General features: G+C 41.8%; 1 protein-coding gene across 3 annotated transcripts in view; it reads left to right on the top strand.

The window, feature by feature from the left end:
• The first annotated feature begins 227 nt into the window (after positions 1 to 227).
• Tnpo3 (transportin 3) overlaps positions 228 to 27,975 on the top strand; it is a 98,987-nt gene continuing 71,239 nt past the window's right edge. Inside the window, exons 1-4 of one of the 3 annotated variants that reach the window (XM_045159968.1) lie at positions 598 to 735; positions 8,307 to 8,467; positions 23,090 to 23,290; positions 25,415 to 25,488. In XM_045159968.1, the coding sequence (XP_045015903.1) occupies positions 23,168 to 23,290; positions 25,415 to 25,488 (197 nt within the window). In that variant the 5' untranslated portion in view covers positions 598 to 735; positions 8,307 to 8,467; positions 23,090 to 23,167. Of the gene's footprint in view, positions 736 to 8,306; positions 8,468 to 23,089; positions 23,291 to 25,414; positions 25,489 to 27,975 lie in introns of all 3 variants that reach the window. The other 2 variants (XM_045159967.1, XM_045159966.1) reach the window with 2 other exon arrangements.

The raw sequence follows: 27,975 nt of genomic DNA, 5'->3' as shown, positions 1-27,975 counted from the left end.
ACCTAAGGATCCACCGCCAGGGAGAGAAATGGAGCACGCGTACGCAACCTGATTGGGTCCTAAAGCTCGAGGAGGATGTAAAAGACCTCGCAAAAACGACGCCTATTCTTTCCGGCTCCCGGCTCCACAGGGTCACTTCCGGGAGGGGGCGGGAGACAAGAGGAGGCGTGCCTGGAAGAGAGGCCGTTTGTAGCGCACTAGGCGGAAGTGTGCCAAAGTATCCGGACTGCTGCTTCCGGTGGGGTTCGACGCCGCTCAGGTCGGCGGCATGGTTCGTGTCATGCGGCGGTAGGCTTCGGAGCTCCAGGCAGGAAGGCGCGGAAGCGAGGAGCGGAGTCCGGACTCCACGAGTTTGAGTTCCAGCGCCGAGACGGGACCCAAAAAGGGCTCCGGGGAACCTGGGTACGAAGCTATCCGCTGTTTCCGAGGGGGCATCTTCCGCGGGGACCCCCCACCCCCTCTGCCCTGGTAACGGCCGGAGAGGAGGAGATGGCGCCAGTCAGGGAGAGGCAGTGGCCGAGACCGTGAGGAAGCGCGAAGGCGGAGCCAGCGGGAAGCCTTGAGGGAGAAGAAGAATCCGAGCCGTTTGCTGTCACCACTGCTGCCGCCAGCACCATGGAAGGAACCAAGCCGACCTTGCAGCTCGTGTACCAGGCGGTGCAGGCGCTTTACCACGACCCGGATCCCAGCGGAAAGGAGCGCGCCTCGTTTTGGCTCGGGGAGCTGCAGCGTTCGGTAAGGGGCTGTTGTTCACCGCGCCCTCCGCGACGCCGGGGCGGAGTGTGGGGTCGGGGCTCGAGCGGTGAGTTTGGCCTCGTTGGGGGTGGGGGGCGGTGGTGGTGGGGTGGGTGTCCTCCTAAGGGAGGAGCCAGCTCCCGCCGCCGTGGGGTGGGGCTGTGAAGCCTCTGGAAATGCCGCTTTTCCGAAACTCGTCGCAGCTGATCCGTCGCAAACTGGCCCTTTCCCCGTCCCGTAGATTCTGATTTGTAAATCGTCCCGTGCTGCTCGCGTGTGGCATCGATCTAGCCGCCCCCCCCTGCCCCCCCCCGCTATTGCTTCTTAGGCCATGCTTTTTCAGTTTTGTCTTGCTTTCCCCAAATCCAACCCCGATGCTTCTCCACGTTCCTCCTGCTGAGGATGCTTATCCGATGTCTATCTTCTGGGTCCAAGGAATTGCATCTGACAAGCCCTTCCCGGTTGTACCAACTTCGCTGTTCCTTGCCGATTTTCGCTCCAGTTTTGAGTCTGTTATTCTCGAAACTTCTCAGGTTTCTGGAGTCAAATTCGTGTGAATTTTTCCCCTATGCTTTGGAGTGCAACACTGTATAAAGGGGAAAATTGCCAGTTTAGGTTTCAAAAAAATCTTTGGAGTTTTCAGTTTCCTTTATGTTTATGTCTTCTCACTTAATGTATGTGGCTTCTAGGTTTTATTTATAAGATGGGTATTATAGCTGCTTTGATTATTCCGCATAATCATCTGGTGGAGTGCTTGTCTTATATCTATTTTATTAAATTATGATTCATGTGGTCCGTCATTTTTTGATTCACATGTTATATTTTCTCTCGATTTTCACACTCACCTTTCCTGTGCTGTATTTCTTTGAGCGTATACAGTTGATGGTCTTGCTGACGTTGGTCTTAAGTTATAATTTACTTTGTATATAGGCTGTGAAGTTCTTTGAAAACTGAAGAAATATATGCAGACTGATTAAACAGCAGAACTACTATTATTTCTCCTCCTCTTTCCTTCCTCCCCACTCCCCTTTGTGGCTCTGGAGAGCTCCATTTCCAGTCTCCCCTTTCCCTTTATTTGTTTTACGAGGTAGGGTCTTGCTCTAGACCAGGCTAACCCGGAATTCACTACATAGTTTTCAGGCTGCCCTCAAACTCACAGAGCTCCTCCTACCTCTGCCTCCCAAGTGCTGGAATCCAAGGTTTAGGCCACCACACCTGGCCTCGCTTCATTTTTTTGTTTCATACTCACAAGCATATATTTGTTTGTGCCCCTTCCCTTTTATTCTTTTTCTTTTTTTGTTTATCGAGGTAGAGTGTAACTGTAGTCCAGGCTGACCTGGAAATCACTATGGTCTCAGGGTGCCCTTGAACTCATGGTGATCCTTCTACCTCTGCCTCCTGAGCACTGGGATTAAAGGCATGCACCTCCACGTCCAGATGTAGGTCTCAGTCTCACTCTGGCTCAGGCTGACCAGCAATTAACTATGTAGTCTTAGGGTGGCCTCGAACTCACAAGCGATCCTCCTACCTCTGCCTCCTGAGTGTTGGGATTAAAGGCGTGTGCCACCACACCTGGCTCCTTTTATTCACAAATTTTTTTTATTGGGGGGGAGGGAGGGAGGCAGATCTAGAGAGAAAATGGATGCCTTGGGGCCTCTAGCCACTGCATACAAATGTCAGATGCATGTGCCACTTTGTGCATCTGGCTTATGTGGCTACTGGGGAATCGAATCTAGGTCCTCAGGCTTCACAGGCAGGCATCTTATACTCTAAACCATCTCTCCAGCCCTTATTCTTTTTTTTTTTTTAAATTTTTATTAGCATTTTCCATGATTATAAAAAAAATCCCATGGTAATCTCCCCCCCCCCGCTTTCCCCTTTGAAATTCCATTCTCTCTTCTTTTTTTTTTTTTTTTTAAGTATTTTTATCTGAGACAGAGAGAGGCAAACAGAGCTAGAGAGTATGGGCACACCAGGGCCTCCTGACACTGCACAAGAATTCCAGATGCATGCACCACTTCGTGCATCTGGCTTCATGTGAGTGCTGGGGAATTAAACCCAGGCTGTCAGGCACCTTTAGCCACTGAACTATATCTCCAGGCTCCCTTTTATTCTTATCCCCCCTCCCCCCACACACATGCCCCAGCTCACTCTAATCCAGGTTGGCCACCACACCAGAGTTCCCCTTTTATTCTTTTCAATGCTTAGTTGATAATTAAAAGTACTCTGAATTAAGAAATAAGGTCCAGACTGGAGAGAGGACTTAATGGTTAAGGTGCTTGCTTGCAAAGCCAGAGGACCCAGGTTTGACTCCCCAGTTCCCACGTAAGCCAGATGCACAAGGTGGTGCATGCCTCTGGAGTTTGTTTGCAGCTGCTGAAGGCCTTGGCATGCTCATTCTCTCTCTCAAACAAATAAAAGAAGTAAATAGAAAAAACAAAGAGTTGTTCTTGGGATACGCATGCGACTCTGACTTTGATTATTACACTTAAATTGAGACTCAAGTTCATAATTACCTTGTAGGAAGACAAAAGGATAAGACTTGGACTATAGGTTACCTAAGGAAGTCATTCATTTATGGTCTCTTTTAGTATTAAGTTTTGTGATCTGGGGAGTTACAAGTCCCTGACCTTCGTACAGTTTTCTGAAATATAAATAACATACAAAGGTCACTTCTTTCTCATTAAAACTAATTGTGTATATTATAAATCAGTATTTTGGAACTTACCAGAAACCAACAACTTCTGGGTATTGGAAATGAAACAAAAACCTGTGCTTACCACCTAATATACTTGTAATGACCAACTAAGTTAATGTCTACAAAAAATTTACAGAAAGCCGGCGTGGTGGCGCACACCTTTAATCCCAGCACTCGGGAGGCAGAGGTAGGAGGATCACCATGAGTTCAAGGCCACCCTGAGACTACATAGTTAATTCCACGTCAGCCTGGACTAGAGTGAGACCTTGCCTTGAAAAACCAAAAAAAAAAAAAACCTTACGGAACTTTAACACTGAGAGATGGTTCAGCAGTTAATGCACTTGCCTGCAAAGCCTAAGGACCCAAGTTAGAGTCCCTAGTACCCATGTAAAGCCTGATTCACTAGATGGTATATGTGTCTGGAGTTCTTTTACAGGCTAGAGGCCCTGGTACGTCCATTCTCTTTCTGTCTCTCATATAAATATATAAGTGAAATATTTTAAAAAAGTTCTACATTGAGTTTAAAGTTGTTACTGAAATGTTATTCACCTTTCTCTTACTTTCATATACTTTGTTACAACCTTGCATCATCATCATCATAGGATGGAGAAAGGAAGGCTTGGCACACTTAACAGGATAATTAGAGGAAAGTTTTTTTTTTTTTTTTTTAGTACTTGTACTGGAATTGAACCTAGGGCTTCATGCATGCATGCTACACAAGCTATTTACCAATGGGCTTTATCCCTAGCCCTCTTCGGTTCTTATTTTGAGACAGGGAGTCACTAAGTTGCCTATACTGAACTTGAACTCACTGTGTCCCAGGCTAGCCTTGAACATTCACTTTGACCTTTCTTTTATAGCCTTCCCAGTTACTAGGATTATAGACCTTCACCATTGTCTGTGGAGAAATTATTTTATTATAAAGGTAGAATTTATAAAGTTGCAGGTATATTAATTCCACAAGAAGTAGTACAGTAAGGATTGGGAAGTTGGTTTAGTGGGTAAAGGACTTGCTGCACAAGTCTTAGGACCTGAGTTTGGATTCCCAGCACCCACATAAAGTGCTGGGTGTGGTAGTGCCCACCCATAATCCTTGTGTTGGGAGGTGGGGACAGAGAATCGCTGGGGTTCACTGGCTAGCTAATCTCTCCAAATTGGTGAGGTCTAGGTTCAGCAAGAGACTGTCTCAAAGAATAAGGTGCAGAAGCTGGGTGTGGTGGTGCATGCCTTTAATCCCAGCACTCAGCAAGCAGAGGTAGGAGGACCACTATGAGTTTGAGTCCAGCCTGTGACTAAGTAGTGAGTTGTTCCAGGTCAGCGTGGGCTAGAGTGAGACCCTAACTTGAAAAACCAAAAAAAAAAAAAAAAAAGTGGAGAGTGATAGAGGAAGACACTCAACATTAATTTTTGATCTTTATATGCACACACAAAAAACCCCACAAAAACTAGGCTGGAAAGATCGCTTAGTGGTTGAGGCTCTTGTCTGTGAAGCCTAAGAACCCAGGTTCAGTTCCTCAGAACCCACATAAGCCAGATGCACATGGTGGAACATGCATCTGTAGTTCATGTTCAGTGGCTGGAGGCCTTTGTGTGCTCATTCTCATTCTCTCTGTCTCTTTCTCTGACAAAATAAATAAATTAATTAAAATTAAAGAAAAACAAATAGCATTATCACTTGTAGCTGAAGTGTTATCGTTCCTAGGTTGGGAGGAATAAGAGGAGAGTGGTTGCTTGGCTTCCTTGAGGGCAAGGGTGGAGTTTTGGTGAAGGAATGCAGCAGCTGGGGGTACCTTGCAGGAGAGAGCTAGAGGAATGAATTTCCTGACTTTATTCTCCTAATGTCCTACTGGGAGTCTCTGTTGCTCACTGGATGTGCAGCCTAGTAGTAAATCTACAGGATATGCCACCTAGTAGTAAATCTGTACAGGAGAGGCTACTGGAGTAGAAAAGATGATAGAAAGAGTGGGAAAGCATCCAGCGTCATCACATAGGCAATTTCAGCATTCAAATGGACAGGTCAGGTAAAACACCAGCCTCTTTTTTTTTTTTTTTTTTTAAATTTTATTTATTTATTTGAGAGCGACAGACACAGAGAGAAAGACAGATAGAGGGAGAGAGAGAGAATGGGCACGCCAGGGCTTCCAGCCTCTGCAAACGAACTCCAGACGCGTGTGCCCCCTTGAAAACACCAGCCTCTTGATTCCTTTACTGCTTCATTTTCTTGTCATTATTGAAAAATACCAACCTTCCAAGTCGCTTCTTCCAACTTTCTGCTCTGAGCACAATTTTTTGTTTCCCTTGTTTTCCTGCCAAACAAACTTTTTTTTTTTAAATTATTTTTGAGCCAGGTGTAGTGGCGCACATCTTTAATCCCAGCACTCAGGAGGCAGAGGTAGGAAGATCACTGTGAGTTTGAGGCCACCCTGAGACTACATAGTTAATTCCAGGTCAGCCTGGGTTAGCGTGAGACCCTACCTCGAAAAACCAAAAAAAAAAAAAAAATTTTTTTAAAAAAAATTTTATTTACTTATTTGGAGAGAGAGAGAGAGAGAAAGAGAGAAAGCATGGGCATAGCAGGGCCTCCAGCTGGTGCAAATGAACTCCAGATAGAAGCACCACTTTGTGCATTAGTGTTGCAAGGGTTCTGGGGAATCAAACCTGGGTCCTTTGGCTTTGCACGCAAGCACCTTAACCACTAAGCCATCTCTCCAGCCCCAAGTTTTGTGTTTTTTAAAAAAATTTTTAGAGAGAGGGTATTGGTGTGGTAGGGCCCCCACCACTGCAGTCGAACTCTAGATGCTTGGGCCACCTAATGGGCATGTGTGACCTTGTGCTTGCCTCACTCACCTTTGTGTGTCTGGCTAACGTGGAATTGGAGAGTAGAACCTGTTTCCTTAGGCTTTGCAGGCAAGGCAAGTGCCTTAACCACTAAGCAATCTCTCCAGCCCATGATATTTATTTACTTATTTATTTATTTATTTGCAAGCAGAGAGAGAAGAGAGGCAGACAGAAAGAATGGGCATGCTGGGACTTCCAGCCATTGCAAACAAACTTTAGATGCATGCTCCACTTTGTGGAACTTTACGTAGATACTGGGGAATCGAACTCTGGTCATTAGGCTTTGTAGGCAAGCATCTTAACTACTGAGCCATCTCTCTAGCCCCAATCAAGGTTTTTAAATAATATTCTTGTTTGGTGCTGAAGGAATGGCTTAGCAGTTAAGGCATTTGCCTGCAAAGCCAAAGAACCCACGTTATCCAGATGCACAAGGGGACGCAAGTGTCTGGAGTTCGTTTGCAGTGGCTGGAGGCCCTGGCACACCTATTCTTTCTTTCTCTCCTCTTTCTCTGTCAAATAAATAAATAAATATAAATAAAATATTAAAAAAATCTTGTTTGGCAACTATGGATCTGAGTCCCAGATATGATTAACTGTCTTCCATTCTCCAATGTAATCCTTTTTAAGAATTTCAAATTTGAGATAGATTGTTAGATATATGATACAACAAATAAGTTTTTTTAATGTTAGGTTTTATTTATCTATTTATTTGCAAGGAGAAAGGGAGAGGGACAAAGAGAGGGAGAGAAAGGCTGGGTGTGGTGGTGCACAGCTTTAATCCTAGCACTTGGAAGGCAGAGGTAGGAGGATTGCCATGAGTTCAAGGCCACCCTGAGACTACAGAGTGAATTCCAGGTCAGCTTGGACTAAAGTGAGACCCTACCTCACAAAAACTGAGAGGGGGTGGGGAGAAGGCAAGGAGGGGGAGGGGAGGGGAGAGAAGGAGGGAGAGAGAATGGGCATGTCAGGGTCTCTAGCCACTGGAAACGAACTACAGACACATGCACTACCATGGGCATCTGAATTACATGGGTATTGGTGAGTTGAACCTGAGTCCTTATGTTTTGCAGGCAGGCACCTTAACCACTAAGCCATCTCTCCAGCCCTGTAATTTTATTTTACAAGTATTTTTTTTTTTTAATTTGTGCTGTGTTGTGCCCCCCAGCTCTCAATATAGTATCAGTCTAAGAAAGTTCTCCCCCCTCTGCTGAGGTGGGGGGGGGTCTCACTCTAGTCCAGGCTGGTCTTGAACTCACAGTGATCCTTCTACCTCTGCCTTTTTGGTGCTAGGATTAAAGGTGTGTGCTGCCATGCTCAGCTCCCTAGAAACTTTATTTTGTAAATATATTACACATACAACAACCCGATATTTGTATTACTCGAATATCCTTATTTCCAGGACTTCGTTTTCTTTTTTTTTTTGGGGGGGGGGAGGGTTCTTTGAGGTAGGGTTTCACTCTAGCCCAGGCTAATGACCTGGAATTCACTATGTAGTCTCAGGATGGCCTTGAACTCAGTAATCCTCCTACCTCTGCCTTTAGAGTGCTGGGATTAAAGCTGTGCACCACCACACCCAGCAGCAGAACTTCATTTTCTATTTGCCAGGGTGCTTAGGTTCTAAACTATCTTAGGCAAATTCTGCTTAATTTAAGGAATTTTTCTGTAGGATTAGCTAGCAGCCCCAATCTGCTTCTAATTCTTGCCATCTGATGCCTCCTTTGGCTCCCATATGAGTGTGTGCTTGCATTGTTGAGGCCTGTTCAGTGATTTTGGTTGATTTGACAATTGTTATATGTTGATGAAGAAGTGTCTCTTGGAGCCACAGTGAACCATTAGAGACAAGTGCTTTGTAGATCTGCTGTGAAGTGTAATGAGGGGGTGAGAGCATGCTAGTGAAAGGATCACTGCCCCAGCTTCACACATAGTCATGGAAATATCTTTTGAAAAGAACGATATAAAGGCCTGTTCTGCTGTAGCTGTGTGAAATGGAAGATTGGAATTCGATGCTGAAATGGAACATGTTCTCTTGTTGCAGCCTCTTTGAAATGTGCTGCTAGTGGGAGCTGCAGCTTCCTCCTGCTGACTCTGAGCCCCAGGCTTCGGGTGAGATGGTCCTTTCAGAAATGTGGAGCTTAGTCCAAGCCTGGATTTCAGTGGGTAGCACCTGGCATCTGTGGCTAGAAAGTCCTATGAAGTGTAAGTGCTTTATTCTCTCCTTTAAAGAATCCATATATCTTTCCTTTACTCTCTCCCTTTTTCTTTCTGCAGCTTAGCAGAGGGGAGGAATGGTTAGCATATACTAACCATTGTTGAGGGTAGCAGGGTTTGGTTGTATTTGCTTTGGCTCAGTAACCAAACTAGGATTACTTATCATAGTTTGTATGTAGCAGTTCCTAATACTCAATATCCGGAATTCATAATTTAAAAATATAGTGATAAATTATGGTCTCTTTCTCTCTTCCCCCTTTTTTTTTGGGGGGGGAGGGGTTTCCGAGGTAGAGTCTTACTCTATCCCAGGCTGACCATCATTCTGTAGTCCCAGGGTGGTCTCAAACTCATATCCATCTTCCTACCTCTGCCTCCAGTGTGCTGGGATTAAAGGCATGTGCCACCACACCTGGCTTCTTTTTCTCCCTCATTTTGTTTTATATTTTTTTAATTTAATTTACTTATTTGAGAGGGAGAGAGAATGGGTGTGCTAGGGCCTGTAGGCACTGCAAAAGAACTCCAGATGCTTGCACCACCTTGTACATCTGACTTTATGTGAGTATTGGGAAATTGAACCTGGGTCCTTAGGTTAGGCAGGAAAGTGCCTTAACTGCTAAGCCATCTCTCCAACCCTGTTTTTTAAAAAATGTATTTAATTAATTTATTCATTTGAGGGAGAGAAAAAGAGGCTGATAGAGAATGGGTGCACCAGGGCCTCTAGCCACTGTAAACAAACTCCAGACGCTTGTTCCACCTTGTGCATTCTGGAGAATTGAACCTGGGGTCTTTGGCTTTGCCTGCAAGCACCTTAACTGCTAAGCCATCTCTTCAGCCCTGTTTTTTATTTTGTCCAGGTAGGTTCTCACTTCTAGCCCAGGCTGATCTGGAACTCTAGTTGCAGGCTATCCTTGAACTCATGGCTATCCTCCTACCTCTGCCTCCCTCCCATGTGCTGGGATTAAAGGCATGTGAAACCAAACCTGCCTATTTTTTTTTAAATTTTTTATTTATTTATTTGAGAGTGACAGACACAGAGAGAAAGACAGATAGAGGGAGAGAGAGAGAATGGGCGCGCCAGGGCTTCCAGCCTCTGCAAACGAACTCCAGACGAGTGCACCCCCTTGTGCATCTGGCTAACGTGGGACCTGGGGAACTGAGCCTCGAACCGGGGTCCTTAGGCTTCACAGGCAAGCGCTTAACCGCTAAGACATCTCTCCAGCCCCAAACCTGCCTATTTTTTGAGGTAGGGTCTCCCTCTAGCTTAGGCTGACCTGGAATTCACTATGTAGTCCTAGGCTGGCCTCGAACTCATAGAAATCCTATCTCTGCCTCTGGAATGTTGGGATTAAAGGAGTGTGTGACCACGCGTGGCTGTTAATCTCTTTTTGAGACAAGGTTTCACTTTAGCTCAGCCTGGGCTTGAACTCATGATGATCCTCCTACCTCATTCTTCTGAGTGTTGGAATCACAGATATGAGCCACCATGTCCAGCAATTATGATCTCTCTTAACTTTTATTTTTAAATTTTTATTTATTTATTTGAGAGAGAGAAAGAGGGAGGGGGAGAGAGAGAATATGGATTTAACTTTTAATAGTCACAGTATTATTATGAGTGTTTTTTTTTTGTTGTTGTTGAGATACTTGGGGATTGTACCCAGGGTCTTGCACATGCTAAGTGAGTGATGTAGCTAGTGAGTTACATCCCTAGCCTCATCTCCATCCTCCCTCCTCAAATGGTCGTTATTGAACCCAAGACCTCATGCTTCATAGACAAGTACTCCACCACTGACTTATAGCTCTAGATCTTCATTACTTTGAGACAAGTTTTTTGAAGTTGTCCAGGCTGGCCTTGAAACTCACTCTATAGCCCAGGCAGGCTTTGAACTTGTGATCCTCCTGCCTTAGTCTCCCAGCTAGCCGGGATTAAAGTTTTGCGTCACCAGGCCTAGTCCAGCATTTATTTACTTATTTATTTTGGACAGGATCTCATGTAGTCCAGAATAGCCTGCAACTCTTGATCCTCCTGCCTGTGTGCTGAGAGCTGAGATAGGCATGGCCCATTGCTCCTGACACTAGCATGTGATACTTATTTTCTCACTGGTAGCTGTTATTGAAAGTAAACCATAGTTGACTGGTGCATAAGGTGTTTTAAGATTGAACAGGTTAGCTGGGCACCGTGGCTTCCACCTGTAATTCCACCACTCTGCAGGTTGAGTCAGGAAGATTGCTAGGCCGTTCAGGTCAGTCTTCCTTTTGGTTCTATTGATACATATACATTATTCATTTATTTATTATAGAGAGAGGGGGGGCAGATACAGAGAATGGGTTCCCCCAAGATAAGCAACTGAAAAGGAGGAAAGGTTTATTTTGGTTCACAATTATAGAGTTAGTCATGGTCACTTGGCTCAGCTATTCTTGGCCTTTAAGGCCAAACATCAAGCTTTCTCATCACTAAACACAAACAAAATTAAGGTTGCATCCTGGCAAGAGAACTGAAAAAAGTTTCTAGAGCTGGGGAGATGACTCAGTGGGTAAAAGCACTTGTTCTGCAACTGTGATGATTTGGGATCCCAGAACTCACATAGAATCCAGATACAGTAGTACTAGAGTGTCTGTAAGCCACTGTAGGCTGAGGTGGGAGGCAGAAATAGGATAATCATGGAAGAGCATGAGCCAGCTAACCTGGCATACAGTGTAATGAACAACAGAGACCTTGCCTCAAACAAGGTGCAAGGTGTGGACTGACATCCAGAGTTCTCTTACACACACACACACACACACACACACTCACTCTCTCTCTCTCAAGAAGAAAGGAAAAAAAAACCTCTCATCCTCCCTGGGTTTTGTCTCCTTTAATCTGCAAAGAACTGATTTAATTATTCTTGGCATTTCTCCCTTTAAGCATTTTAAAATATATTTTTTTAAAATTTTATTTTTTATTTATTTGAGAGCGACAGACACAGAGAGAAAGATAGAGGGAGAGAGAGAGAATGGGTGCACCAGGGCTTCCAGCCTCTGCAAACGAACTCCAGACGCGTGCGCCCCCTTGTGCATCTGGCTAACGTGGGACTTGGGGAACCAAGCCTCGAACCGGGGTCCTTAGGCTTCACAGGCAAGCGCTTAACGGCTAAGCCATCTCTCCAGCCCTTTTTTTTTTTTTTTTTTTTTTGAGAGAAAGAGAGGTAGAGAGTGAGTATGGGCATGCCAGGCCTGGCCTCCTTCTACTGCAGATGAAGTTAGGTGCAAGTGCTACTTTGTGCATCTGATACTGTGGAATTCAACCCTGGCCATCAGGCTTTGCAAGCAAGTGTCTTAAACTGCTGAGCCATCTCTCCTGCCCGTATTTTTTTTTGTTATTTTAAAATAAATTTATTTTATTTTACAGCTGGGCGTGGTGGCACACGCCTTTGAGGATTGTTGTGAGTTCGAGGCCACCCTGAGACTACATAGTGAATTCCAGGTCAGCCTGGACCAGAGTGAGACCCTACCTCTAACCCCCCCAAATTATTTAATTTAATTAAATTAATTAATTTATTTGTGTGAGAAAGGGGCAGATATGTAGAAAGAAAGGATGGGCATGGAAGGGGCCACTAGCTACTGCAAACAAATTCCACATGCATGTGCCACCTTGTGCAACCGGTTTATGTGGAAATTGGGAAATTGAACCAGGGTCCTGGGTCGTTAGGCTTTGCAGGCAAGCCATCTCTCCAGTCCAGCTTCCCCCACCCTTGCTCCGAGGTAGGATCTAATAAGCCCAGGCTGACCTGGAATTCACTATGTAGCCTCAGGGTGCTCTCCAACTCATGGGGATCCTCCTACCTCAACCTTTGGAGTGCTGGGGTTAAAGGCATATGCCACAATGACCAGTTTAGCTTTTGTTTTAATTCAAAATTTTATTTAAAGTATTTTGCAGTTTTTTAAATATTTTTTGTTTATTTTTTATTTATTTATTTGAGAGTGACAGACACAGAGAGAGAGAATGGGCGAGCCAGGGCTTCCAGCCTCTGCAAACGAACTCCAGATGCGTGCACCCCCTTGTACATCTGGCTAACGTGGGACCTGGGGAACCGAGCCTCGAACCAGGGTCCTTAGGCTTCACAGGCAAGCGTTTAACCGCTAAGCCATCTCTCCAGCCCTAGTTTGCAGTTTTATGGTAGATCTATTTTTAGGTGTCTGAGGAACCTCCACACTGATTTCCACAAAGGCTGGACCAGATTGCGTTCCCACCAACTGTGTAGAAGGGTTTTTCTTTTTCTGCATCCTCACCAGCATTTGTGGTCCTTTGTTTTCATGATGGTAGCTAATCTGACAGGCGTGAGATGGAATCTCAATGTAGTTTTAATCTGCATTTCCCTGATGACAAGGGATGTCAAACAATTTTTTTAGATATTTATATGTCATCTTTGTTTCTTCTTTTGTGAGCTCTCTATTTAGTTCCATAGCCACTTTAAAAAAAAAAAATTTGAGAGTGACAGAGAAAGAGGCATATAGAAACAGAGAGAATTGGGCGCGCGCCAGGGCCTCCAGCCACTGCAAACTCCAGACACATGCACCCCCTTGTGCATCTGGCTAATGTGGGTCCTGGGGAATCGAACCTTGAACCCGGGTTCTTAGGCTTCACAGGCAAGTGTTTAGCTGCTAAGCCATCTCTCCAGCCCTCCATAGCCCATTTTTTAATTGGGTTGTTTGATATCTTATTGTTTAATTTTTTGAGTTCTTTGTATATCCTAGATATTAATCTCTATCAGATGTGTAGCTGGCAAATATTTTCTCCCATTCTCTAGGTTGCCTTTTTGCTCTATTCAGTGTCTTTTGCTGTACAAAAGGCTTGTAATTTCATTAGGTCCCAGTGATTAATCTGTGCTTTTATTGCCTGAGCAATTGGGGTTATATTCAGAAAGTCTTTGTTAAGACCAATATGTTGAAGGGTTTCCCCTACTTTTTCCTCTAGCAATTTCAGAGTTTCAGATCTGATATTAAGGTCTTTGATCCATTTGGACTTAATTTTTTTTAAAAAAAATTTCATTTATTTATTTATTTGACAGAGAAAGAGGGGGAGAAAGAGAATGGGTGTTCCAGGCCCTCTAGCCACTGCAAAGGAACTCCAGATGCATGTGCCGTCATGTGCATTCTACTTATGCGGGACCTGGAGAATTGAACCTGTGTCCTTAGGCTTGGCAGGCATGTGCCTTAACTGCAAAGCCATATCTCCAGCCCCTGGACTTAATTTTTGTGCATGGAGAGAGATAAGGATCTATTTTCATCCTTGTACAGATTCATATCCAGTTTTCCCAGCACCATTTGCTGAAGAGGTTGTCAATGAATATTCTTGACATTTTTGTCAAAGATCAGGGGGCTATAGCTACCCTGACTTACATGTGGGTTCTCTATTCTGTTCATTGATCTACATATCTGCTTTTGTGTCAGTACCATGCTGTTTTTGTTACTGTGGCTCTGTCATACAGGTAAGAATCAGGTATGGTGATACGACCATTCTTATTTTTGTTGTTCAGTATTGTTTTAGATATTCGAGGGTTTTTTGTGATTCCAAATGAATTTTTGGATTGTTTTTTCTATTTGCGTGAAGATTGCTATTGGAATTTTGGTGGGGATTGCATAAAATGTGTAGATTGTTTTTTGTTAGATTGCCATTTTCACAATATTGAATAAGGGATGTCTTTCCATTTCCTAGTGTCTTCTGCAATTACTCACTTGAGTGTTTTTAAAGTTTGCATTGTAAAGATACTTCACTTCCTCTGTTAGGTTTATTCCAAGGACTTTATTTATTTTTTTTGATGCAATTGTGAATGGGAGTGATTCTCTGATTTCATCCTCTGTGTGTTATTAGTATATAGAAAGACTAGTGATTTCTGTGTGTTTATTTTGTATCCTGCTACATGGCTATAGGTGTTTATCAGCTCTAACAGTTTGCTAGTAGAGTCTTTAGGGTCCTTTATGTGTAGAATCATGTCATCTGCAAATAATAACTTGATCACTTTCTTTCCAATTTGTATCACTTTTATGTGTGTCTCTTGCCTTATTGCTATGACTAAGACTTCCAGTACTATATTAAATAAAAGTGGGGACAGTGGACACCTTTGTCTTGTTCCTGATTTTAATGGAAAAGCTTCCATTTTTTCTCTATTTAGTATTATGTTGGCTGTAGGCTTGTCATAAATAGCCTTTATTATGTTGAGATGTGTTCCTTCTATTCCCAGTCTTTGTAGGGCTTTTATCAATGAAGGGATGTTGGATTTTGTCAAATGCTTTTTCTGAATCTAATGAGATGATCATGGGACTTTTGTCCTTCAGTCCATTTATATAATGTATTACATTTATCGACTTGCATATGCTGAACCATCCCTGCATCTCTGGGATAAAGCCTACTTGGTCGGGATGATCTTTCTGATATATTCTTGTGTTGAGAATTTTGGCATCTATGTTCATGAGGGAGATTGGTCTGTAATTTTCTTTTTTTGTTCTATCTTTGCCTGCTTTCATATCAGGGTGATGCTGGCTTTGTATAAGTAGTTTGGTAGGATTCCTTCTTTTTCTATTTATGGAAAAGTTTAAGAAGCATTGGTGTTAGTTCTTCCATGAAGGTCTGGTAAAATTCACTGATGAATCCATCTGGGCCTGGACTTTTTTTAGTTGGGGAGATTTTTTTTTTTTTTTTTTTTTCGAGGTAGGGTCTCACTTTGGTCCAGGCTGACCTGGAATTAACTATGTAGTCTCAGGGTGGCCTCGAACTCTCGATGATCCTCCCACCTCTGCCTCCCAAGTGCTGGGATTAAAGGCATGCGCCACCACGCCCGGCTAGTTGGGGAGATTTTTGATAACCACTTGGATCTCCATACTTTTTATAGGTCTATTTAAGTGGTTAATCTCATCTTGATTTAATTTAGGTAGGTTATATAAATCAAGGGAATCATCCATTTCTTTCAGATTTTTAAATTTTGGAGTATATGTTCTTATAGTTAGTCCCTATGATTTTTTTTTTAATTTCTGTGGTATCTGTTGTGATAGTGTCCTTTTCATCTCTAATTTTATTAATTTGTGTCTCTTCTTTCTTTTGGTCAAATTTGATAAAGGTCTGTCAATCTTTTTTATCCTTTTAAAGAACTAACTCATTGTTTCATTGACTCTTTGGATTGTTGTTTTGGTTTCTATTTCATTAATATCTGCCCTAATCTTTATTATTTCTTCCTGTCTACTAGTTAATGGTTTGCCTTGTTCTTTTTTCAGGGCTTTAAGGTGAAGCATTAAGTTGTTTACTTGTGACCTGTCTAATACCTTAATATAGGCACTTAAAGCTATAAATTTCCCTCGTAGGACTGCCTTCCTTGTGTCCCAAAGGTTTTGGTGTATTGTGTTCTCATTATCATTTGACTCTAGGGATTTATTGATTTCTTCATTGATACATTCATCATTTAGTAGTGTATTGTTTAGTTTCCATGATTTTGTGTGTGCTCTATAGATCTTTTTTTTTTTTTTTGCTATTGATTTATATGCGATCCCATTGTGATCAGATAGAGTGCAAGGAATTATTTCAGTTTTCCTATATTTGCTGAAATTTGTTTTGTGTCCTAATATATGGTCTATTTTGGAGAATGTTCCATGTGCTGCTGAAAAGAATGTGTATTCTGCAGCATTTGGATGAAATGTCCTGTAGATATGTGTTAGGTCCATTTGTTCTATGAGCTCATTTAATCCAGATGCATCTCCATTTTTTTACTGGGATGACCTGTCAATTGATGAGAGTGGGGTGTTGCTACTACAACTGTGTTTGGTGTTATCTGTGACCTTAGTTCTAATAGCATTTACTTGATGAAGTTGGGAGGTCCTATGTTAGGTGCATATATGTTTAGGATTGTAATGTCCTCCTGTTGGAGGGTGCCTTTAATCAATATAAAGTGGCCTTCCTTATCTTTCCTAACTAATGTTGGACTGAAGTCTACCTTGTCAGATATTAGGATAGCAATCCCTGCTCATTTTCTAGGCCCATTTGCTTGAAACACCATTTTCTAAACTTTCAACCTAAGATAATGTCCATCTTCAATCTGTTGAGACTATCCAAATCTCTTCAATCCCCCAGCCTCATATTTTTCACTTGTAGTTCACAGAGAAGCTTCTGAGACTGTTCTGAACTTTCTGCTCTTTCATTTCTTTTTCTCTGTGGTCCGTAGCCTCATTTGTTTTAGTATCTATTTACTTGAGCTTTCTGGTTGATTTTGGCTGGAAAATTAGTATAATAATCTGTTGTCATAAAATTGAAACACCTAGGAAATGTTATGAGAGACACTTAGGGGACTTGTAGAGCACAAGACTAACCATCGTGTGTAATTAAAAGTCTACTATTCTTTTGTTTTGAAGTAGGGTCTTACTCTAAGCTCAGGTTGACTTAGAATTCTCACTGTAGCTCAGATTGGTCTGGAACTCATGGTGATCTTCCTACCTCAGCCTCCTGAGTGATGGAATTACATGCCTGAGTCCCCATGTCCAGTGTCTCATTACTTTATCCAAAAAATTTTTAACAGAAAGAATCTTACAACAAAATTTGCATCACTTTTGAGGCAGGGTCTTACTAAGTTATTAAGCCATCCTTGAACTAACTTACTATCCTTTTGCCTCAGTCTCTTAACCACTGGTAATAAAGGCATGACCACTAAGTCTGGCATCCAAAGGATTTTTTTTTTTAAATTTAGGTTTTTTTTTTTCAGTGTAGACTAGGCTAGGCTGTCCTGGAACTCACTCTAGTCCCAGGCTAGCCTCAAATCTGTAGCAATCCTCCTACCTCTATCTCTGGAGTGCTGGGATTAAGAGCAAAGGCATGTGTTGTACAAAGGAAGTTTTCAAAAAGACATTTTAACATCATTAAAAGTTCCCGGGTCTTCTGTGTTTTACCAGTTTGTGTCCCTACTCACAAGTGAATCCACTTACCCAAGACAAATTACTTTTAAGTTTTGTTGGTTTTGTCCTTCACTTTTGAATTCTCTTCTTTTTTTCCTTACGAGTTTTGTTTAATATTTTATTTTTAGTTTTGGTTTTTCAAGGTAGGGTTTCACTCTAGTCCAGGCTGACCTGGAATTAACTATGGAGTCTTAGGGTGGCCTCAAACTCACGGTGATCCTCCTCCCTCTGCCTCCCAAATGCTGGGATTAAAGGCATGCACTACTACGCCTGGCTTTTTATTTATTTATTTGAGAGAGAGAGAGGGTACACCAGGGCCTCCAGCCATTGGAAATGAACTCCAGATGCCTGTGTCCCCTTGTGTAGCTGATTTACTTGGGTCCTGGGGAATCAAACCTGGGTCCTTTGGTTTTGTAGGCAAGTACCTTAACTGGTAAGCCATCTCTCCAGCTCTTTTTGAGAGTTTCATTTGTATATTTGTTTGTTAGTATTTTTGAGGTATGAAGGCTGAATTTTGGGGGGGGTCGGTTGTTGGGGATGTACAACAAGCACATTATCCACTAGCCATCTTCCCAACCTCTGATAAGCTTATAAGGTTTTTTTTTTGTTGTTGTTGTTGTTGTTAAATTTTAAAATTTTTCTTACTCTAGCCCAGGCTGACCTGGAATTTACCATGTAGTCTCTGTGCTGGGATTTAAGGCATATGCCACCACGCCCAGCTCTGATAAGCTTTTATTGTAGAATTTCATGTCTTTTTCCTCCATATTAAATTATATGTGTATGTACATGTGGAGGCCAAAAGTTGATGTTGGATGTCTTCCTCAGTAGCTTTCCCTTATTTTGTGAGACTGGATCTCCATTAAATCCAGTGGCATTTGACCTCAATTGCTTGCTTGCTTGCTTATTTATTTATTTATTTATTTATTTATTTATTTATGTTTTTTTCCAGGTAGGGTCCCACTCTAGCCCAGGCTGACCTGGAATTCACTATGGAGTCTCAGGGTGGCCTTGGACTCACAGTGATCCTCCTTCCTCTGCCTCTCAGTGCTGGGATAATAGGTGTGCGCCACCTCACCATTTTTTTTTTAAATACTGAAAAAATTAACAGTTTATTATAATTTATTTTATTTTACCATCTAGGAAGTTTGCAGCCATCAGCAAGCAGTTTCACTGCAGTTTCAGGTACATTGGGAATTTGGGAATCTCTCACTTGCAAATAAATAAAAATTTTAAAAAATTAATTGAAAAAAGCATGTGTGTACTTTACTGACAAGGTTCGCTACATAGAGAAAGAGGCATATGGAGAGAGAGAAAACTGGGCGCACCAGGGCCACCAGCCACTGCAAACAAACTCCAGACGCGTGCGCCCCCTTGTGCATCTGGCTAACATGGGTCCTGGGGAATTGAGCTTCGAACGGGGGTCCTTAGGCTTCACAGGCAAGTGCTTAACCGCTAAGCCATCTCTCCAGCCCCACACAACCTTTTGATAGCACATGTGAATCAGGGATTGCTCTAAAATTGACCTCATTGGTTTCATTCTCAGCAAACTGACCTGGCCCGCTTAACATGGCTTTTACTGTTTCTTATGTTAGTGCATGTTCTGTTTTTACAAGCAATTCATGAATATCATAAGATACTAATTTGACCTATATGGCATCAGGGCCTTCACAGCCACCCTAGGTTTTCTCTTCTCCGTCCATTATGCTACTATAAAACTATTTGGATTCCACAGGAACCTTAGTAGTTTCTAGTCAATCCCACAGCTACCGCAACTGTGTCCCCATGCACTGCCACAGCCACTATTCATCCCCTCACCCCCAGCTGCCTACAATTGTTTATTTTTTGTTTAATTAGTTTTTTTGCACATATGGAAGTTGTAGTGAGGAAAGTATTTTAAGTTTAATAGGGCTTGCTTTTTTTTTTTTTTTTTTCAAAATATCTTCTATTTTTCATTGTCTTCCTATACTTTCCGGGGAGTCCATAGTATTTCTTTTGGTCTTCCTCTGCTTAGTTCCACTAGAGACCGTGCTCTGCTGCTTCTGCTTGAGTGAACCTGAAACCACAAAGGTCTTCTTAGGTACTAGTGGTTGATGCCCATCCACTTTAATTTTAGGGTTCTTGGGTTTAGTTATATATAGAGCCCTTAGTTTTGTTGTAACATCTATTAATGTTTGCTGTTGATAATTGTTCTGTTTCTGAGATTTCAATGCTTTATTGAATCTTTTTGCTATTGAAAATACAGCTTGGAGCTGGAGAGATGGCTTAGCAGTTAAAGCGCATGCCTCCAAAGCCAAAGTACTCAGTTTTGATTCTCCAGGACACATATAAACCAGATGGACAAGGTAGCGTATGTGTCTGAATTCCTTTGCATAGGCTGGAGACCCTGGGGCATCCATTCTTTCTTTCTGCCCTCCCCCCATAAGTAAATAAATAAAAATAGAATAAAAGACACAGTTCGAACAAAAACAGATGGTTTGATGATAGTCTCACTCAGACTTTCCTGGAATTCACTGTGTGATCTCAGATGAACTCCCCTAATTTTGCCTACCAGGTCTGGGATTAAAGGCATTTGCCATCACAAGCAGCTAAAAATCTTTTTTGACTGGAAAAAATTTCACTTGATGGAGGAAAATTGGTTGGTATTAGTGATATGTCAACTCATGAAACATTTGATCAGTGGTTTTTTTGTTGTTGTTTCGAGGTAGGGTCCCACTCCAGCCCAGGCTGACCTGGAATTCACTATGGAGTCTCAGGGTGTCCTTGAACTCATGGCAATCCTCCTACCTCTGCCTCCTGAGTGCTGGGATTAAAGGCATGCGCCACCATGCCCGGCTTGTTCAGTGTTTTTACATTTATTTATTTATTTATTTATTTATTTATTTATTTATTTGAGAGCGACAGACAGTGAGAGAAAGAGGCAGATAGAGAGAATGGGTGTGCCAGGGCCTCCAGCCACTGCAAAACAAACTCCAGAGTGCATCCCCTTGTGCATCTGGCTAACTTGGGTCCTAGGGAATGGAGCTGGGGTCATTAGGCTTCACAGGCAAGCGCTTAACCACTAAGCCATCTCCAGCCCTTTATTTTTATTTTTCAAGGTAGGGTCTCACTGTAGCTCAGGCTGACTTGGAATTCAGTATGTAGTCTCAAGCTGGCCTCGAACTCACATTGATCTTCCTTCCCAGCCTCCCTAGTACTGGGATTAAAGTGTGCACCACCACACTCTGCTGTCGAGTACTACATGGGTAAAAATGTACCAAGAAAACACACCATATCATTAAAGAACAGCACATCATGAATACTTCCACAGATGTGTTTGTTTGAAAGCTAAGTTCCATGTTAGTAAACTTGTAATTGTGACTTCAGCAGGGCTGCTTCATTTTTTTTCACTTGTCACCCTTTTTTGTTTTTCAAGGAAGGGTCTCGCTCTAGTCCAGGCTAACCTGGAATTTACTATGTAGTCTCAGGGTGGCCTCGAACTCACAGTGATCCTCCTACCTCAGCCTCCCGAGTGCTGTTGCCTGAAATTTTTATGCAGTCCTGAGTATAGAGGTATATGAAATGAGTTAACAAGTCAAGCACTTAACCATAATAAATTGTGAATAAATTTATTTTAAAAATTCTCTGGGGGCCGGGCGTGGTGGCGCACGCCTTTAATCCCAGCACTCGGGAGGCAGAGGTAGGAGGATCACCGAGAGTTCGAGGCCACCCTGAGACTCCATGGCGAATTCCAGGTCAGCCTGAGCCAGAGTGAGACCCTACCTCGAAAAACCAAAAAAAAAAAAAAAATTCTTTGGTATGCATATAATTTTATCATTTAAGATTGAGGCAAATTTGCCTACTAATGAAATGGTGTTTGTTTTTACATAAAAACATTGAGGTACTGGGAAGATGGCTTTATGTGGGTAATTGGTAATTGAAGCCAGTAGGTCTTTAACAATTGAGCCATCTTCCCAGCCGTGACTTTGTTCTTTTTATATTGTGGACAATTTTACTTTATTCTGAGAAAATGATTTTAGTAACATGCATATAACTCAGTCATACATAAATATTTTGAAGAATGTGAAATACACACTTGAGCCAATATATTTTTCTGGTATTTTTACAAGGAACTAAAGATAGAAATGTAGGCCTAATAAGAATGATATGAAATACATTTTCTTATTTATAAGTATATTAAAACAGTGTTTAGACTCAAGTCTTAGAGTGAACACACTTTTGGGACATTTATTTTTAATTTATTTATTTTTAATTTTTATTATTTATTTATTTGCAAGCAGAGAGAGAGAGAGAGGGAGAGAGAGAGGAGAGAGACAGAATGGGCATGCCAGGACCTCTAACTACTGCAAACAAACTTTAGACATATGTATCACTTTGTGCATCTGGCTTTAGGGCTTTGTGTGGGTACTGGGGAATCGAACCCAGGTCGTTTGGCTTTGTAGGCAAATGCCTTAACTGCTGAGTCATCTCTGGTCTTTTTGGGACCTTTTTTTTTTTTATTTAAATTTTTGAGATAGGGTCTCATTCTAGTCCAGGCTGACCTGGGATTCACTGTGTAGTCTCTCAGGATGGCCTCGAACTCACGGCGATCCTCCTACCTCTGCCTCTCGAGAGCTAGGATTAAAGGTGTGCACCATCATGCCCATCTCCCATTCTCTCTTTGTGTCTGCCTCTTTTTCTCTCTTTCTTTCTTTTTTTTTTTCTTTTTTTGGTTTTTCGAGGTAGGGTCTCACTCTAGCCCTGGAATTCACTATGGTGTCTCAGGGTGGCCTCGAACTCATGGCGATCCTCCTACCTCTGCCTCCCAGTGCTGGTATTAAAGGCGTGTGCCATCATGCCCGGCGTGTCTCTTTCAAATAAAGTTTAAAAGATAAAAATATATAAAAGGTTTAGGTAATTCATCAAACAATACATAGATGTCAAAGACACATATATATTCAGTATCATTGACCACCCCCCCAGCCCTATTGGGACATTTTTATTCAGCTCTTCTTCCTGCTCAATAATTTAATCCTTAAGATTATGTTTATTGATTGAATTAATATTTCTCTGGCTTTGCTAGAATAAATCAGAGAGAATTTCCTTTTTTCTTTTCTTTTATTTATTTGAAAGAGAGAGAAAATAGACATACCAGGGCCTCCAGCCACTGCAGACGAACTTCAGATGCATGTGCCACCTTGTGTATCTTATGTGGGTCCTGGGGAATTGAACCTGGGTCCTTTGGCTGCAGGCAAGGACTTTAATCGCTAAGCCATTCCTCTAGCCCAGAATTTACTTTTTTTCTTGAACAGGGACTTGTAGTTTGAATGTGTTGAGTGAATTAGTGAGTAAGTTAATTTGTCAAGTTTTTCTTTCATTGTAATTTATCTAAATACAGTTATATGTTTTGAAGTTGTATGCCACTAAAATTATCTAGAAAATAATATTCTTTAAAAATTTTTATTGAATAAAAATTGTATTTTTTAAAAAAATAATTTGTTTGTTTGTTTGGGGGGGGTTGAAGAGGCAGAGAGAAAGAATGGTCACACCAGGGCCTCCAGCCACTGCAGATGAACTCTAGATGCATGCTCCCTCTTATGCACTTGGCTTATGTGGGTTCTGAGGAATCAAACCGGTGTCCTTAGGCTTCACAGGCAAACGTCTTAATCACTAAGCCATTTTCCCAGCCAAGTATTCTTTAAGATATTTTTGGTTTACTTCCAGGTTCATGCATGGGAGATTTCTGATCAATTGTTACAGATCCGGCAGGATGTGGAATCATGTTATTTTGCTGCACAGACCATGAAAATGAAGATTCAAACCTCATTTTATGAGCTACCCACTGACTCTCATGTATCTTTAAGGGACTCATTGCTAACCCATATTCAGAACTTGAAAGACTTGTCACCTGTCATTGTAACGCAGGTAAATCTGTTCTTTTCCATTAAAGAAATTTGTAAAATCATCTAGATACCGCCATGTTTATACCTTGCCATCTGAGGTAATGTAAATGTTATTACAAACTTCTGCCTGTATTTTTATAAGTATATTAAAATTTAAATTTTTTTGTATTAATCTTTGAGTTTATTAGATTTCACACTTAACTTAGGAGTACTGGGCAGGTGAATCAATTTCACCAGCATGAATATGGCCCTACTATTAAAATTGTAGGAATAATATAGCTGGGTGTGGTGGTGCACGCCTTTAATCCCAGCACTCAGGAGACTAAGGTAGGAGGATTGCTGTAAATTCAAGGCCAGCCTGAGACTAATTCCAGGTCAGCCTGGGCTAGAATGAGACCCAACCTCGTAAAACCAAAAAACCCCCAAAAAAACAAAAAAAAAAAAAAAAAAAAAAGAAAGAAAAGAAAACAACAAAAAACTACATAGATTTTATTTTCTGCAATTTGTTTTCTTTTTTATTTCCTGCAATTTTTAAAAATATTTTTTGTTCATTTTTCTTTATTTGAGAGTGACAGAGAAAGAGGAAGAGAAAGAGACAGAGAGAATGGGTGCGCCAGGGCTTCCAGCCACTGCAAATGAACTCAACATGTGTACCCCCTTGTGCATCTGGCTAACGTGGGTCCTGGGGAATCGAGGCTCGAACCGGGGTCTTTAGGCTTCACAGGCAAGCGCTTAACCGCTAAGCCCTATTTCCTGCAATATTTATTCATTTATTTTTGAGGTAGGGTCTCACTGTAGCCCAGGCTGACCTGGAATTCACTATGTAGTCTCAGGGTGTCCTAGAACTCACAGTAATTCTCCTGTCTCTGCTTTGCAAGTGCTGGGATTAAAGGCCTGAGCCACCACACCTGGCCCTTTCTTTTTTTTCTGGGAGGATTGGCTAGTTAAAGTCTCATAAATAAAAGAGTTAACTAGAGAGAGTATTTGGCCTTCCCCCTTTAGACAGGGATATGCCTTAGAAAGTAAAGCTGGAAGCTTCTGTGAATATATGCATCTGTTCTCTGCCTGGCATAGAAATACTCTTGAAAAGAAAACCTTTTAAAAATGTTTTATTTATTTTAGGAGAAGAGAGAGAAGGAAAAGTCCAGATAGAATGGGTTGAGTCACCAAGCCTTAAGCCACTTTAAAGGAACTCCAGACTCATGCACCATCTGTGTGTCTGTCTGCCTTTACATGAGTACTGTGTAATTAAACGTGTGTCCTTGGGCTTTGCAGGGAAGTGCCTTAACCACTGAACCATTTCTCTTGCCCAAGAGGAGACTTGTAGATAAGATTTCACTATGAGAAATGGAGAGAGAAGGGAAATGGCAATTTATTTTTTGAGGACTTAGTTGCAGGTCTAATTTTTCAGTAGCTTTGGTCTTTTGGCAAAGTACAAATTACCTGTCTGTGAAGTTCTATATGGTACTGACAAATGAAAATGATATTTTCTAAGGAAAATCTATATATTTAATTTCTTTTTTCATTTTTTTGGGGGGGCGGGGCTTTTCAGAGTAGGGTCTGCGCTAGCCCAGGCTGACCCAGAATTCACTATGTAGTCTCACGGTGGCTTTGAACTCACAGTGATCCTCCTACCTCTGCCTCCCGAGGGCTGGAATTACAGGTGTGTGCCACCACACCTGGCTTCTATTTCATTTTTTAAAATATATTTCGTTGTTTTTATACTGGGCATAGTGGGACATACCTGTAATCCCAGCACTTGGGTGGAGACAGAAAGATTATGAATTTAAGGTAATCCTTGCCTTCATAGTGGGTTTGAGACTAGCCTGGACTACGTGAGAACTTTAAACAAACAAAACAATAATAGTAATAAAATAAATGAAGAATCGTTTTTGTTAAAGGTTAATCTTTAAATCATGGTCAATCATAGCTACTTTACTTAAGAGTTTACTGAATGGATGGATGGATAGATGGATGGACGGACAGGCAGACTGTTGTAGGGTAGGGGAAAGAAAGTTTGTGGGGCGGGGTCAGTCTTTTGTCATTGCTTAGAGAAATTTTAGTCTTTTTTCTTTCCGTTAGCGTTAATGAAAGCTCTGTTTCTGTTCATCTGGTCCATTCATTTATTTAATCTCTTCTTATTTAGCTGGCTTTAGCAATAGCAGATCTTGCCCTACAGATGCCTTCCTGGAAGGGATGTGTACAAACATTGGTGGAAAAGTAAGTAAATTATATCAACAGTATATTAGCATTTGGATTACTTTTAAACCAAACAGAAAAATTTGTTAGCCAGTAGCTAGACATTTGATCATTTTAAGTTGTTAATATAGAATATGTTATTAACTTTGTTAAAGAAAATCATTTAAATTTTAAATGCTATGGAAATATGTCATAAAAGACTATTACAGTTAACTCTCTCACCTCACCCTTCGTTACCTTCCACAATTTGTTTCCACCCTCATTGTCTCCCTCATCCCCTTAAATTGAACTATTATAGCAAAGGCTTCCCTTGTATATCACTCACACTAACTGATATCAGCAATTTGGGTGGTTTTTGTTGTTGTTGTTGTTGTTGTTTATTTGCTTGATTTTTTTTTTTTTAATTTTTATGTTTTTGAGATAGGGTCTCTGTCTAGCTCAGCTGACCTATGTAGTCTCATGGTGGCCTCAAATTCATGGCAGCTGTCCCACTCTGCTTCTGGAGTGCTGGAATTAAAGATGTACGCCATCACACCTGGCTTATGTTTTTTGTTTTTGTTGTTCACTTGTTCTGTTTTTTTTTTTTTTTGTTGTTGTTGTTGTTATTGTTCTTATTTTTGCCAGGTAGCGTTTTGCTCTAGTACAGGCTGACCTGGAATTTATTGTGTAGTCTCAGGGTAGACTTGACCTTACAGCAGTCCTCCTACCTCTGCCTCCCAAGTGCTGGGATTAAAAGCCGCCTTCATCTTTTTTTTTTTTTTTTTATTTGAGAGAGGGAGAGAGAATGAGTGAATGAATATGTGTGCATCAGGGCCTCCAGCCACTGCAAACAAACTCCAGATGAATGTGCCACCTTGTGCATCTGACTTGCATGGGTACTGGGGAATCAAGCCTCGAGCTAGGGTCCTTAGGCTTCACAGGCAGGTGCTTAGTCACCAAGCCATCTCTCCAGTCCTGGTTTCATCTTTTTTTAAAACAAAGTCCAGACACATGTACCACCTTATGCATCTGGCTTATGTGAGTTCTGGGGAATTGAATCTGGGTCCTTTGGCTTTGCAGGCAAGTGCCTTAATTAATTGTTAAGTCACCTCTCCAGTCCCTTGTTCTGTGGTCCCCGGCCCCCCCCCCCCCCCCAGGTAGGGTCTCACTCTAGCTCAGGCTGACCTGGAATTCACTATGTAGTCCCAGGGTGGCCTTGAACTCATGGCGATCCTCCTACCTCTTCCTCCCGAGTGCTGGGATTAAAAGCGTGCACCACCATGCCCGCCTGTTGTATTTTATTTTTTAGGCTGGCCTCAAGCTTTCTGTGTTGCTGAGGATGACCTTGAACTCCCTCCTGCTTCGTCTCCCAAGTACTGGGATTACAAGCAATTTTGTAAAAAGAATCATAAGCTAGGAGCAGGCAAGACATGTTTTTCAGTGGTATGTCTACGTGTAAGTTACCTGTGCTGTGAGTCAATGGGTCACCAAAAACCCATCAGGGCTGGAGAGATTCAGTGGTTAAGGTGCTTGATCGCAAAGCCTGATGGCCTGGGTTTCATTCCCCATTACCCACATAAAGCCAGATGTACAAAGTGGAACATGTATCTAAAGTCTGTCTGCAGCTGCTGGAGGCCCTAGTGTGCCCAATTCCCGCCCCCCCCCGCCCCTGCTTGCAAATAAGTAAATAAAAGTATTTTTAAAAACCATCAAAGTAGCCAGGTGTGATGGCACATGCCTTTAATCCCAGCACTCGGAGGATTGCCATAGGTTTGAGGCCACCCTGAGACTACGTAGTGAATTCCAGGTCAGCCTGGACCAGAGTGAGACCCTACTTCAAAAAAAAAAAAATAAATAAAAACATCAGAGTAGAAGTAATAGTTGGGGTAAAGGGGCTCAGTGAAGCGGGAAGTGTATGAAATAGGTAGTGGGAAGTGAATTTGATCAAAATAAATTATATCTATGTAGAAAAATTGTCAATTTATATTTACTTATAAATATAAATATATTTATGTTTAATTGTCAACTTAAAATTAGAAAAACTTGCTGGGTGTGGTGGTACACATGTTTAATCCCAGCACTCAGGAGGCAGAGATAGGAGGATCGCTGTGAGTTCAAGGCCACCCTGAGACTCCATAGTGAATTCCAGGTCAACCTGGCTAGAGTGAAATCCTACCTTGAAAAACCAAAAAAGAAAACTTGAAATATACATTTAAGGTTATTTTAAATTGAAGGTTGGTATGAATATGTGTTCTTACTAATTGAGGTTTTTTCTGTTTGTGTTAGAGGGAGTATATTCACTCCTCACCCTGGACATAGAATTTATAGACCCTTACGCATTCCTCTCTCTATTTATTTATGTATTGAGACCAGGTCCTACTATGTTTCCGAAGCTGGCATTGAAATTTTGAATCTCCTGCCTCAGCCTACCAAGTAGCTGGGACTATATGCATGAGACACTTTTTTTTTTTTTTTTGAGGCAGGTTCTCACTTATGTGGCTATGACTTCTGGCCTATGTAGATCAGATT

This window comes from Jaculus jaculus, chromosome 10, assembly GCF_020740685.1.
Source record: "Jaculus jaculus isolate mJacJac1 chromosome 10, mJacJac1.mat.Y.cur, whole genome shotgun sequence".
In the NCBI taxonomy this organism is placed as follows: domain Eukaryota; kingdom Metazoa; phylum Chordata; class Mammalia; order Rodentia; family Dipodidae; genus Jaculus; species Jaculus jaculus.
The sequence above is the reverse complement of the archived record's forward strand: the minus strand, read 5'-3'. Positions and strand labels throughout refer to the sequence as shown.